Source organism: Cotesia glomerata, linkage group LG8 (assembly GCF_020080835.1).
Source record: "Cotesia glomerata isolate CgM1 linkage group LG8, MPM_Cglom_v2.3, whole genome shotgun sequence".
In the NCBI taxonomy this organism is placed as follows: Eukaryota; Metazoa; Arthropoda; class Insecta; order Hymenoptera; family Braconidae; genus Cotesia; species Cotesia glomerata.
Genome location: NC_058165.1, coordinates 1,794,595 through 1,808,830, shown reverse-complemented (window position 1 = coordinate 1,808,830; position 14,236 = coordinate 1,794,595). Strand labels below are relative to the sequence as shown.

The following is a 14,236-nucleotide window of genomic DNA, read 5'->3' as shown; positions in this document are numbered from 1 at the left end:
AAAATTATGGGGCATTTTAAAAAATTTATTTTTTTATAAAATTACTTTCCAATCGATAATTTCATCAAAAAATTTCTATAGGGCATTTTTAATAAAATTTTTATGGGGCATTTTGAAATTTTTTATCAAAAATTTCAACTAAAATTCTTAAGACACTTTTTTATTACATTGTTAAATTTTTCTTGATGGGGCATTTTGAAGCCTCTAAAAATTATCCGACAACTTAAAAAACTCACTGATTACATAACAAAAGCACAAAAATAAAGCCCGAGAAGTTCAGTAGCCTCAAACCCCCCTTAAACGAAAACAAGAGCGTGTTTCTCCCCACCGAAGCCAACAGGTTGCTCCCACCACAATAGTAACCGTGATCGAGGTTCCCCCACCTTCCACCCACGCATGTAATTCACCCCTCGATAACTTTCACCCTCAAAAAACTACCCAACTAAATACGCAGCGCTCCTACTTTACGTAATACATTACCGGGAAAGTTTACGCCTGCGCGCGATCCTTCGCGCGCGTAGCCCCTATTGGCCCTTGGCGGCATAGAGGGGGCTCGTCGTGACACACAATAGAAGTGAATAAGGAGCAGAACTCGTAGTATAGTCGCATTAGATATTATAGAGCAGAATTGAACATAAAACCCCCGAAAAATCCCGAGAGAGGGGATGCCGTACTTTAGTAGTTTTAAACCCGCTTATTGTTAGTCAGTTAGGCTAGGTCAGCCCGAGTTAGCATGTTCGTAGTTATTGTTGCTCTGATTTCCATCGGCAGGACATCGGGTTGATTTTTTTTCTTTAGTCTTACTGTAGCATTGAAACACCGATGACATAACGAGAGCCCACGCCGAATTTTTGGAATTATTTTGTTGCTTCAGGGCTTAATTTTTTATTTTTATTATTGTTACTGTGAGTGGATTTGTTGCTGTCAGTGGTTGATTTTTTTTTTTTTGAAATAGTGAAGAATTTTATTATTAATTGCACTGAAAAGTTTTATTATTTTTATTTTTATTGTGGATGGAGTTTATGTGGCTTTATCACCACGGATCAGAGAATGGCACTTTCGTTTTTACAAGAAGCACAACTTAAATCAGGTAATTTTTAATTATTTATTTTGAGAAATTATCGGGATGATTTTTTTTATTTTTATTTAAGAATTTTCTTAATTTTTTTATGAAGAATTTTTAAAAATATTTATGGGGCATTTTGTAAAGTTCTTATGACGAATTTTTAAAAATTAAGATTATAAATATTAAAAAAATTTTATGGGGGATTTTGAAAAATTTTTAAAATTAAATTAAAATGAATTATAAAGAAAATTAAAATAAGTTTATGGGGAATTTTGTAAGATTCTTATGAGGAATTTTTAAAAATTAAAATTTAAGACATTGAAAAAATTTAATGGAGAATTTTGAAAAATTTTTGTGAAGAATTTTTAAAATTAAATTTTAAAAAATTGAAATAAATTTATGGGGAATTTTTAAAAATTAAGATTAAAAATATTAAAAAAATTTTATGGGGAATTTTGAAAAATTTTTATGAAGAATTTTTGATATTAAATTTAAAGAAATTATAACGAAAATTGAAATAAATTTATGGGGAATTTTTAAAAAATTTTATGGGACATTTTGTAAGATTCTTATGAGGAATTTTTAAAAATTAAGATTAAAAACATTAAAAATTTTTATGAAGAATTTTTTAAATTTAATTAAAAAGTATTATAAAGAAAATTAAAATAAATTAATGGGGAATTTTTAAAAATTTTTATGGGACATTTTGTAAGATTCTTATGAGGAATTTTTAAAAATTAAGATTAAAAACATTAAAAAAATTTTATGGGGAATTTTTAAAAATTTGTATGGGGCATTTTTAAGTTTTTTTTTTACAAAAAAGAAATAATTTTTAAACACAAATTACACAAAAAATTGTGAATAAATTTGCATAGTGTAATTAATTTTAAATATTTTTCTTATCCAAACATCAACATTGAAAAACTACTTAACTTTCCAAATTACTTTTTCGCCTTAATACTTCCTATTAGTTCCTTGATCCGTCAACATCCAGCTTTCCGGTAGAGTAATCCTCTAAATATTTACATTAACCCACAATTTTCGAGAAAACGTAAAATATACATATAAGTTTTTCTTTATTCATTTCCGTACAAATAAATTCTCAGAAGTGATAAATCAACGAGTTATAAAGTTTAACAAGATTCCAGACTTTAAAAACCTCTTTCAACATATATGTATATATATATATTTGTCAGAAGCTTTTCAATGTATCTTGTTTTTCAACATTTTCATTCCGATCAATCAAATACGGACATTTTTCGAGTCTTTATTCACATTTTTCTTTATAATATTGATATATTTCCAATATTTACAAAAAAAAAACAATCTTTTCAATCATAATAACCTTGTCAATGTTTAGGCTAAAAATTACAAGCTTTCTCATATTTTTGTTGTCTTAGATCTCTTAAATGTCTCAAATTTGGTAAAATTTTTACTTTTTTTCTTAAATTACTATACTGTCTTAAATTTGCCGTTTTATTTTATTTAATTTAGACTTTTTTTAAACTTAAATCACTATACTCCCGCATGAAAAAACTATGTATGACTGAACATATATGGAAAGTTATATGGGGAATATGTGATCATATATAGCGGCAAAATTATATATATGAAATAATAAATGTTTTGTTAATATAATGAAGATATATTTGATTCAATATAAGTTCAAATATATTAGTGCAGTATATTACTTAGTATATGTTATAAAATATACTATTATTATATAAAAATTACTTATATAGAAAACTATATAATAGATAAATATATTTTTCGTAAAATATATGTTGAGATAGATTATTACTGTATACTTTCATTTATAAAATTTCAATTATATGGCAATATATATTATTTTATTATAAAGTACCATACATAATTCCAGATATTTATGATATGTCGAAATAGCTCAAAACGGAAAGATTAATATAAAAAAAAAAAAAAGTAAATAGTTTGTCGTATATCTTATGTTTCAAGAGCAACTTGATCAATCGAGTTTACGGTCGAAGCAAATCTGAATTTCAGTAAATTTGTAACACATCACGAAATATTTTCTTTTTTTTTATAACTTTTTTTCAGAGAATTATTTGGCCTCAGCATTCTATTGTAATTTTGGTACCAATGCCAATATTAAAATTATATTGAACATATAATTCAAAGTATATTTTAAATTATACTGAAAAATACATTGTTCTTATACTATTTATAATATAGTGTTGATTATAACATGTACGATATATTTAATCATATACAGCTGAAAATATAATTGAAATATATGTTATGAGTATAACATCAATATATAATACTACATATATCATTATTGTATATATGAAACGGTAAAATTTTGCATATGGGTCTTTATATAATCACATATATTTTTATGTATATGTAAAATATAATTTTTTGTATATGATGAAGGATATATAGCTTTTAATGGGGTCTGCCTTTAATTCATATTTTTTGGCTAAATTTTGATGTTTTTTTAACTTTATCTTGACTTTTTTATCATTGATATCACCAAATTATTTTAAATTTGACTTATTTTTACTTAATTATGATCTTCAATTACTTAAAGTACTAAATGGTCTTAAATTTATCTTTTAATTTTAATTTTTCCAAACTACAATCACTATAATGTTTTCAATTAATGTTTTTCGACTTATTCTTCACATTTTTTGACTTAATTTTGACTTCTTTCTTATTTAAATCACTAAATTGATTTAAAATTTACTTATTTATCCTTTATTTCAATTTTTCTTCCCTGAAATTACTAAATTGTCTTAAATTTGCCTTTTAATTTAATTTAATTTGAATTTTTTCGAACTTAAATCACTATATCGTCTTCAATTAATATTTTTTGACTTATTCTTTACATTTTTTGATATAATTTTGATTTTTCTTTTATTTAAATCATTAAATTATTTTAAATTTTACTTAATATTAATTTTTCTTCCCTTAAATTACTAAATTGTCTTAAATTTTCCTTTTAATTTATTAAAATTTCAATTTTTTCAAACAAAAATCACTATATTGTCTTGAATTAATATTTTTTGACTTAATTTTGAGTTTTTTTTTTTTTTTTAATTTAAACCACTAAATTGTTTAAAATGTAACTTATTTTTCTTTTATTTTAATTTTTCTTTCCTTAAATTACAAAATAGTCTTAAATTTGCTTTCTAGTTTAATAAAATTTTAATTTTTTCAAACAAAAATCACTATATCGTTATCAATTCATATTTTTTGACTTAATTTTGACTTTTTTTAAATTTAAATCACTAAATTATTTAAAAATCGACTTATTTTTTCTTAATTTTACTTTCTCTTTCCTTAAATTACTAAAATTGCCTTTTAATTTATTTCAATTTCAATTTTTTCAAACAAAAATCACTATATTGTCTTGAATTAATATTTTTTGACTTAATTTTGAGTTTTTTTTTTTTTTTTAATTTAAACCACTAAATTGTTTAAAATGTAACTTATTTTTCTTTTATTTTAATTTTTCTTCCCTTAAATTACAAAATTGTCTTAAATTTGCTTTCTAATTTAATAAAATTTTAATTTTTTCAAACAAAAATCACTATATCGTTTTCAATTCATATTTTTTGACTTAATTTTGACTTTTTTTAAATTTAAATCACTAAATTATTTAAAAATCGACTTATTTTTTCTTAATTTTACTTTCTCTTTCCTTAAATTACTAAAATTGCCTTTTAATTTATTTAAATTTCAATTTTTTCAAACAAAAATCACTATATCGTCTTCAATAAATATTTTTCCTTCAATTTTAATTTTTTTCCCTTAAATTACTAAAATTGTCAAAAATTTTCCTTATAATTTATTTAAATTTCACTTTTTTTATTCAAAAATCCCGATATTGTCTTCGATAAATGTTTTTTGCTTTATTCTTTGAATTATTTGATTTAATCTCGATTTTTTTTTACTTAAATTACTAAATTATCTAAAATTAGACTAATTTAAACTTAATCCTCTCTTTTTTTCCACTTTAATGACTAAATAATCTAAATTTTAATATTTTCCGATTCGATCTTTACTTTTTTTTGCTTAAACCAGTAATTATTTTTTAATTTGACTTAATCCGAAATTTTTCAACTTAAATAAATTTAACTAAGCCAAAAAATTCGAAAATATTAAACTTACAATTTTAATAAAAAATTCATTTTAATAATTTCACCTAAATTCACAATCAGTTCTTGATAATTAAATTAAAATAAAAAATATTCATTATTAAATCCAACAGAAAATTGTAACAAACAAGTTAATTACTGAAAAGTTCTAATGACTTTTTTAATACAATTTAAATAGCTCAAAGTACCCACTAAGTATTGACAAAGATAACCGAGTGACTAACTAAGTCAAAAATAGTTAATTACAATTTTAATTTTAATTACAATTTATTTCATATTTATCCTCGATTATTATCAATTGATAATTACAATTTTTATCTTAATATTTAAATAGAACATAAATTTGATTATTAAAATATTTATAATAATAATTAATAGTAAAATTAAATATTGTTAGTGATTAACCAATAAATGAAAACGATAAAAAGGTTTTAAAAAATTATCAGTTAAAGTTAATATACATTATTCGGCTGTACTTACTTCATTTAATCCTTATCATTACACTTAATGTTCTGTGATAGTAGCAGGTAATTTTTTTTTTTAATTTAGTTAAAGTATATATGTTGGTGATAAAGTATTGATTTATTTATTTCGATTAATAATTATGATTTGACATGATTTTATTTTTTTTAAGTAAATATTTTTGGTAGTAATCTATTAATTTAGATCTAGAAGATATAACTATTGAAAAAATAATCATAATTAGAGTGATTAAAGAGGAGAATTATTAAAAGAAGATAATTAATTTTTAGAATTTTATTTTGTAAAAAATTTGTTTTTTTTTTTTTTTTAATTGAGAATGTAAAAAAGAAAATTTTGAAAAAAATAAGGAAGTTTTTAAATTTTTAGGATAAAAATTAGGAAAATTAATAAAAATAATTAAATTTTTAGAATTTTATTTTATAAAATTTTTTTTTTTGTACAATTTATTTTTAAAAAAAATTTAGAATGCAAAAAAGGAAAATTTTGAAAAAAATAAGGGAGTTTTTAAACTTTTAGGATAAAAATCAGCAAAATTAATAAAAAAATTTAATTTTTTAATTACGAAAATTAAAATTAAAAAAAACAAAATTTTTTTTGTTATTATTATGATAAAAACAATTAAAATTTTGAAAAAAAAATTTAGAATGCAAAAAAGCAAAATTTTGAAAGAAAAATCGGAATTTTTAAATTTTTAGTTTAAAAATAAGCAAAATTAATAAAAAAAATTAAATTTTCGAATTATTTGCATTATAAATATTAATATTTTTAAAGTAAAAAACAATTTTTTTCATTATTATAATAAAAACACTTTCAATTTTGAAAAAAAAAATTTTTTTAGGCTAAAAAAAATAAAATTTTTACAAAAAAATAAAATTTTCCGACAATTAGCATCATAACAAGCAAAATAAGCTAAAAAACATTAATTTTGGTAGCAAAAAAAATCATTAATAATTGAATTAATTAATTAAACATCAAAATTAATAAATTTCTAACTATAAACTTCGAAACAATAAAAAGAAAACATAAATATCAAAATTTACACGCCTTTAAAATTGTCAACTCATGTTACATTATACTAAACTAGTACTTACTAGTTATTTGTAATCTGTACAGCCAACAATTAAATTTACTGTCCAAAGAATTGTAATTACTGGTAGATGGTACTTTATAACTTGAAGGCGGGACAAACCACAAAATAAACTCATAAATATTGTATTCAATTTATTTTCTTATTTAACTCATAGAATTTTCCTTTTGTTAAATAATTTCCAAAACAATTAAATCAAAAGTCATTGTATCTACCAGTACAAACTATTTAGTGACAAAACATTTATAAATTTATAATTTACATATCTGACGTAAAATTATTACCATGTTATTGTCTTTTTAAAATCGAATAACTAAACAATCACAATATCACCAATTAAAAAATACTCAATTTTCAATAAATATCTCAAAAATAATTTAAAAATAAAAAGGAAAAACCTAATAATCAATAGGGACAAGTTTTCATTTCCTTGACGACACCCTCCTTAAGGATTCTATTTCTTTCCTTATTTTTTTATCTTTTTTCCTTCTTCAGAATCCCTTCGTTTCCAAGAGCAACGTTCAAGCCCGCCCCTTAACGTCTGGTTAACTTTAATTTAAAAATAAAATATTTATTTTCAAAAAAAAAATTTCAAAATTTTCCTCAACATAAATTAATTATTAATTGATTAATTAATTTTTTTATTATAAATTAATTAATTTTTTTATTATTAATTAATTATTAATGTATCAATTAATTTTTTTACTATTGATTAATTATTAATTTAGTAATTAATTATTTTATTATAAATTAATTATTAATTAAGTGATTAATTTTTTTATTAATTTATAAACTAATTTTTTTTATTATTAATTAATTATTAATTTAGTAATTAATTTTTTACTGTAAATTAATTATGAATGAATGAATGAATTTTTTTATTGTAAATTAATTATTAATTAAGTAATTAATTTTTTTATTATTAATTAATCATTAATTTAGTAATTAATTTTTTACTATAAATTAATTATGAATGAATGAATGAATTAATTTTTTTATTATACATTAATTATTAATTAAGTAATTAATTTTTTATTATTAATTTAATAATTAATTTTTTACTATAAATTAATTATGAATGAATGAATGAATGAATTTTTTTATTATGAATTAATTATTAATTAAGTAATTAATTTTTTTATTATTAATTAATTATTAATTTAGTAATTAATTTTTCACTATAAATTAATTATAAATGAATGAATAAATTAATTTTTTTATTATAAATTATTTATTAACTAAGCAATTAATTTTGTTATTATGAATTAATTAATCATTTATTAACTAATTTTTATATTATTAATTAATTAAATTAATTTCCAGGTCTCCGTACGGGACAACTGGATATAAAGGACGAGAAGCACTCACCGCCCTTAAACAACAACACACTAGCCTTATACCCGCACTTGCAAACATCGGCTCCACGGCCTATGGCCTTATTTTCCCCGGAGCAGATCTTAGCGACTCAAACAGCCGCCCTGATGAACACGCGACTGCCGCCAGGCTTGCAAGCGACGTTAGCCGCCGCAGCAAACTCAGCATTATACAACCAGAACCAAATGGCCCTGTTTGCCGGGTGGATACCGCCACCATCGCCTCCACAAGCTCCAATTTCCCCAATTTTAAAGCAGTCTTTAAAGCGTACGGCTACTAGCCCTACGGAGCCAATAAAGCGACCGCGCAAGCGCGGGCCCAAGGCCAAGGAGGAGGTGCCAATTCAAGCCCCGCCCAGCCCGCCGAATTCCGTGAGTCCTGAGGCGCCGTCCAAGGACACAGCTCCGCGCGACAAGGTATTTACCTGCGGAGTGTGCTTAAGATCCTTTGGCTACAAGCACGTGCTCCAGAACCACGAACGGACCCACACTGGAGAAAAACCCTTCGAGTGCCCGGAGTGCCACAAGCGCTTCACCAGGGACCACCACTTAAAGACCCACATGCGGCTCCACACCGGAGAAAAGCCGTACCATTGCTCACACTGCGATAGGCAGTTCGTCCAGGTCGCTAACCTCCGCCGCCACCTCAGAGTTCACACTGGCGAGCGGCCGTACGCTTGTGAGCTTTGTTCCGCAAAGTTCAGCGACTCAAATCAGCTCAAAGCTCACTTGTTAATTCATAAAGGGGAAAAACCCTTTGAGTGCGAACACTGCAATGTTAGATTCCGCCGCAGGCACCATCTTGTTCATCACAAGTGCGGAGTTGCGGCTACTGCACAGGATTTGATCAGCTCCGCCCACGCTCAGTTGGCCAATCAGAGGTTTGGCCTTACGAGAGACAGGGAGTATGTTAGAGAGAGGGAGTCGGTGATTAGTGATGATTTTGAAGATGATTTGGATGAAGATTTGGAAAGGAAGAAAATTGCGGATTTGCCGATTAATTTGTCCGTTCCTATGGAACTTCCGGAACAGACGGAGCCTGAGGATTTGTCCATGAGCACTGGGTCAATGCGTGGGCATTCTAATAGCCACAGTGGAGGGGATTCGCCGCTAAGTAGGAGTCCTAGTAGTGATATTCATGATGATGATGATGAGGATATTGATGATTTAAATGGAAGGCTGTTTTTGAGCAAGCAGAATCTTGATGTGTTTAGGCATAGGATTAATCATAGTAAAAGTAGGGTTTAGTTAGCTCTCGGTAACTTTAAGGGGGGCAATTTTAGACCTGGTGTCAAATTTTGGAAAAAGGTTGATAGTGTTTTTGGGCGATAGCTTAAAAACTTGTCGGTTTAAAAAAAAAGCTGCAAGGATTAAATTGTAGAGGACTCTGGGATATAATTTTAGTTATTAAGAAAATTTGAGTTTGAGCGATAGGTTACGAGTTATTGCAAGTTTCAAATTTTGGAATTTGTATATGAGTGGTTTTTTGGGCGTAGTTTAGGAACTAGAAGGGATAGAAAAACAATTCTCGAAAAAAAAAAAAAAAAAAAAAAAAACAAGATGACACTGGATATCATCCCAGATTATACTCAGTGAAATCTGTGGTGGAAAAAAAATTTTAGATAGTATTTAAAACAATATTTGACTATCTTAATATCTAAAATACATAACCGATATGTGCGCAAGCGTTAAAAAAAATCCCGAAGATATCATTGGGTATAATCCAAGATTCTACTGAGTATAATCCAAATTATACAGAATACTATTACAGATTATATTGAGAATAATCTCACGTGGTATAATCAGATATATTACTGGATAAAATAGATTATAATTAGTATAATCCAGATATCACTCAGTATAATCTTGGATTATACCCAGTGATATCTCCGGGATTTTTTTTAGCGCCTGCGCACTTCTATCTATTATGTATTTTAGATATTAGAATAGTCAAATGTTGTTTTAAAATTTTTTTTTCACTACAGATATCACTGAGTATAATCTGGAATGATATCCAGTGTCATCTTGGAGGCACTAGTTTTTGAGCTGGGCTCAAAAAACTGTTTTAAAAGCGATAACTCGGAAATTTTTGGCTCTAATCAAATTTTCTAGACTTTAATTATAAAAATTTTGTTTAAAAAAATGTTTTTCTTTTTAATAGTTACCGAGTAACAAGGATTAAAAGTTATGTATTTTTAAATAAGTGTAAATAATTATTTATAACAATTACTCGTAAGATAACGGATTTTTGAAATCAGTACAAATATCTAAATAAAATATCCGTTCCAAAAGAGAGGCGGCTTAAATTTTATTTTTGGCTTTTGAGAATTAGGTCTTGAAAAAGACTCGCTTTTTTTTACTAAGGCTCAAAAATGCCAATTTTCAAATTTAAGTTTCTTTTTATCGTGTATATATTGGACTGACAATATTTATAAGCCTCTCTTTTTTTTTTTTTTTTTTTTTTTTGTATAAATTCCTTAAGTCTGATTATTGAGTTTAAATACTAGTTAATAATTATTTTTTTTTGTAAATATTATTATCAGTTAAAATAGAGTATATTAAGTTGACGATTAATTGTTGCGTTTTTTTTTCCTTATCATTTAAATTATTATTATTTTTTTCCAGGAAAATTTTTTTCCGGAGTTTTTTTTATTATTTATTAAGTTGTAGATTTTCTTGACAAAAAAAATATCCCGAGGGATTTAAATCGCGTGCAATCGTGCGTTGGTCGAGTCAAGGGTTGACAAAATCCCTTATACACGGAGAGAAATTTATAGGAACATTTCCAAAAATTTTGGGAATGGTTCCTATAATATTATAGGAATGGTTTCTATAATATTATAGGAATGACGCACATAATAATAGAAAAATGTTTATGTTCATAATAATGAAGCAATCACATCAAAAATATAAAGTAATTATTATATATTTTTTTGCTAATAAATTTTTTTTTGTAAATAAAAATTGATCTTTCACTAGAGTGAAAAAATTTCTTTTTCATAATTTTTATTCACGTGTGTACTTAATCTTAAATTGTTTATTCCAACTCAGTTATTATTGTGTTAGATAATATTGAAAAATATTCTAGCAATTCTAAAGTTTCTCTAATAAAAGGGATATTTTCTCACTATACAATTAGAGGAGCAAAGTAGATATGGAAATTCATTGTTTATTTTTACAATTTCATTTTATTTTTAAAACAAATTATTTATTTACAATACATACGTTGAATATTTATTAAATCTACCTTTTGGGTATGTAACTTTTATTATTTGTATGAACAATATTACTTATTTTACATATTTCAAATGATGTTATTGGGAAGCAAGTAAAATTATCGAAATTACTAATAATTTCAAATGCTTCAAAGTGGTCATCGAAGTCACAAATAACTTGAGTTGTAATGATAAATATCTCAATATTATTAGGCATCATCACTATAATATTATGGGAATGGTTCCCATAATATTATAGGAATGGTTCTTATAATATTATAGAAATTATTTCTATATATTATGGGAAGCATTCCTATATATTATGGGAATCATGCCGATATTACAGTTATAATTATAGGTATCGTTCCTATAATTATAGGTATCGTTCCTATAATTATAGGTATCGTTCCTATAATTATAGGAACCATTACCATAATTATAGTAACATTTCCCAAAAATTATGGGTACAGTTCCCATAATTTAAGTAATTGCTCCTAAAATGGTATAGGAAAACATTTCATTAAAATTATTGAAATGATTTCCATATTTTTCTCTCTGTGTAATATTTATATTTTTGCCACCCCGATGTCCGTTTTACTGTTTGAAACTATAAAAATTAACTAGAATCTAAGTGAATATTACAGTTTACTTTTTTCCGTGTAGGAAATATTTTTCCGGAGTTTTTTTCTTAAGCCGTAGAATATTCCGAGGGATTTAAATCGTGTGCAATCGTGCGTTGCTCGAGTCGAGGGTTGACAAAAACCCCTTACATGTCATTGTATTACAGTGAATTGTCAAAAAATAAAAAAACCGAATGAGAAATCAAGCAAAAATATTTTTTACTTCAGCTGACAAAGGAACCGAGTGACCTCCTACGTATGAAAAAGTAAATTTGCATGAGGACTGACATTGAATCCGAGTTTAATAGAAAGAACTAGCTCTTTTATAAGTTAAAGCTTAAAGATTCTTTTTTAAAATTAAGAAGGTGCTAAAATTCGGGTTTGTTGCAAAAAAATAACGCCTTCAAATGCTAAAGATTATTCGTGTGAACTTATTATATATTCACCAAGTTCTTTTTATATTTTAATTATTTTTTTGGTAAAAAATTAATAAAAGTTACTGTGGGAATATTTTTTTAAATTCTTTTATAACTCCGGAAAAATTTTTATTTTAAACCTGGAAAATTTCTAACCGAGAAAAAAATCCTCGAAATATTTATCTGAGATTTCTCTTTTCATAAAAAAAAAAATATTCGAAAGTTCATGTAATTTTTTTTTGAAGTTGTTATTTGTTAAATGTAAAAAAGGTAATTGTATCCTTAAATTTTTAGAGATTTTTTTTTTTAAATAAAAATCTCTAAAATTTTGATTTAATATTTAGTTATAATTATAATTGTTGTCAATTAGTGAGCAAAGTAAAAAAAGTATAAAAAATAATTTAAAAATATATATATTGAATATTGAAAATAAATATTGAAACGAGTACGCGGTACAAAAAAATGAATTTAAAATAATAATAAAAGTATACTAATATTGGAGGATTGAGGAAGAATTTTTCGGTTTTTTTGGTAATTTAAAAAGAAAATAAAAGACAATCTAAGTTAAAAAATAGAAAAATTTTTAAATCAATCTTTTGATAAATAAATAAACTGCCAACACTACCTCACTCACACGAAAAAAATATATCTCAACCACAAGACTGATATTATACACATAGTATTCCTATAAATAATAATAATAATAATGATAATGATAAATAATGACTATTGTAATAAATAATATAAGAAAAAAGAAATAGAAAAGAGTTAATTTTTGTAATGTTATTTAAATGAAAGAAAAAAGATAACTATGTCAGAGAATTGAGTGTTGTTTTTATTTACACTGCAACTGATCAATAAAACAGAAAGCGTATCTCGATATTTATCGTGTGAATTGTAAACGAATAAAATTAATAAATATTTATTGAAATATTAAGACAGAAAATATATCTATGATTACGATGTGTCAAAAAATATTTTTATTAATGCAAAAATATCTCAAAATTTTATTTAACATTAATGATAAATAAAATCAATTTTTCATTGTTTAAGTCTGACAATTTTTTCCACCTCCCCTCCTTTAAATAAGTTACCTTCCTTGGATTTAAATCTTTGAGAAAATTATCGAGCTGTTTGACACTTGAGCGGTAGATTAACTTTAAGAATAATAATTTGTTGACCCGCCAAAGACTTTTCTTGACCGAACAATGTTACTTAGTTGACTCTCGGTTATCAGAGTCTCCAGCCCAACAAAGTTTCGCCCCAGATTCCCCGACAGGTCAACAGACACCGATAAAACTAATTCGGAAATTGGTTAGAGCTTCGACAGCTCTAAGGACAGTGCTCAACACTTTTAATCATAAATATCTGAGTTAAAGTCCCACCAAAAGGACACCAACGATTTTGTTTTCAATAAATCTTTCAACAGCTCGACAAATTTATTTCTTCCAGGCTCAATAAACCTTTTTTCGATACTTAACAAGACAACTGTCTTAAAGAGCAACAAATATATTTATCGGGTTTTTTTGAGGAACATGTTAAACGCCCGAGAACAAAACATTCTCAAGCTCCACCAACACTTTTTTAAACCTTCAAACAATTATTGTTGTTGGTTCGATCATTTTTTCTATTGAGTATCTTTATTTTTTCTCGGCTCAGTAGCCAAGTGTCCAAGGCCACCAAAATATTCGTCGGCTCGAGAAAAACATTCACCCGACAAACTTTTTCTCCGCTCAATTTATTTTTTTCCGACTTAATGTCTGCTATTAAATTTATCATTTGTTCGGTACTGTTATTCTAGATCTTTATTATTGTTAAAACAAATGTAAATTCCTTT

The 14,236-nt window shown here is 25.4% G+C and overlaps 1 protein-coding gene across 1 annotated transcript; it reads left to right on the top strand.

Annotated features, from left to right (window-relative positions):
* The first annotated feature begins 615 nt into the window (after positions 1-615).
* Positions 616-9,498, top strand: LOC123270750 (protein krueppel-like). The gene is made up of 2 exons (XM_044736893.1): positions 616-1,090; positions 8,099-9,498. The coding sequence occupies exons 1-2, from the start codon at positions 1,051-1,053 to the stop codon at positions 9,394-9,396; spliced, it is 1,338 nt and encodes a 445-aa protein (XP_044592828.1). The 5' UTR covers positions 616-1,050; the 3' UTR covers positions 9,397-9,498.
* The last annotated feature ends 4,738 nt before the right edge of the window (positions 9,499-14,236 follow it).

What these genes read in the sequence shown, in the direction of transcription:
- LOC123270750 (XM_044736893.1), top strand. Translation starts at nt 1,051, where the DNA reads ATGGCACTTTCGTTTTTACAAGAAGCACAACTTAAATCAG. An exon ending in AGAAGCACAACTTAAATCAG is followed by an intron (nt 1,091 to 8,098) that starts GTAATTTTTAAT and finishes ATTAATTTCCAG; the next exon opens with GTCTCCGTACGGGACAACTG.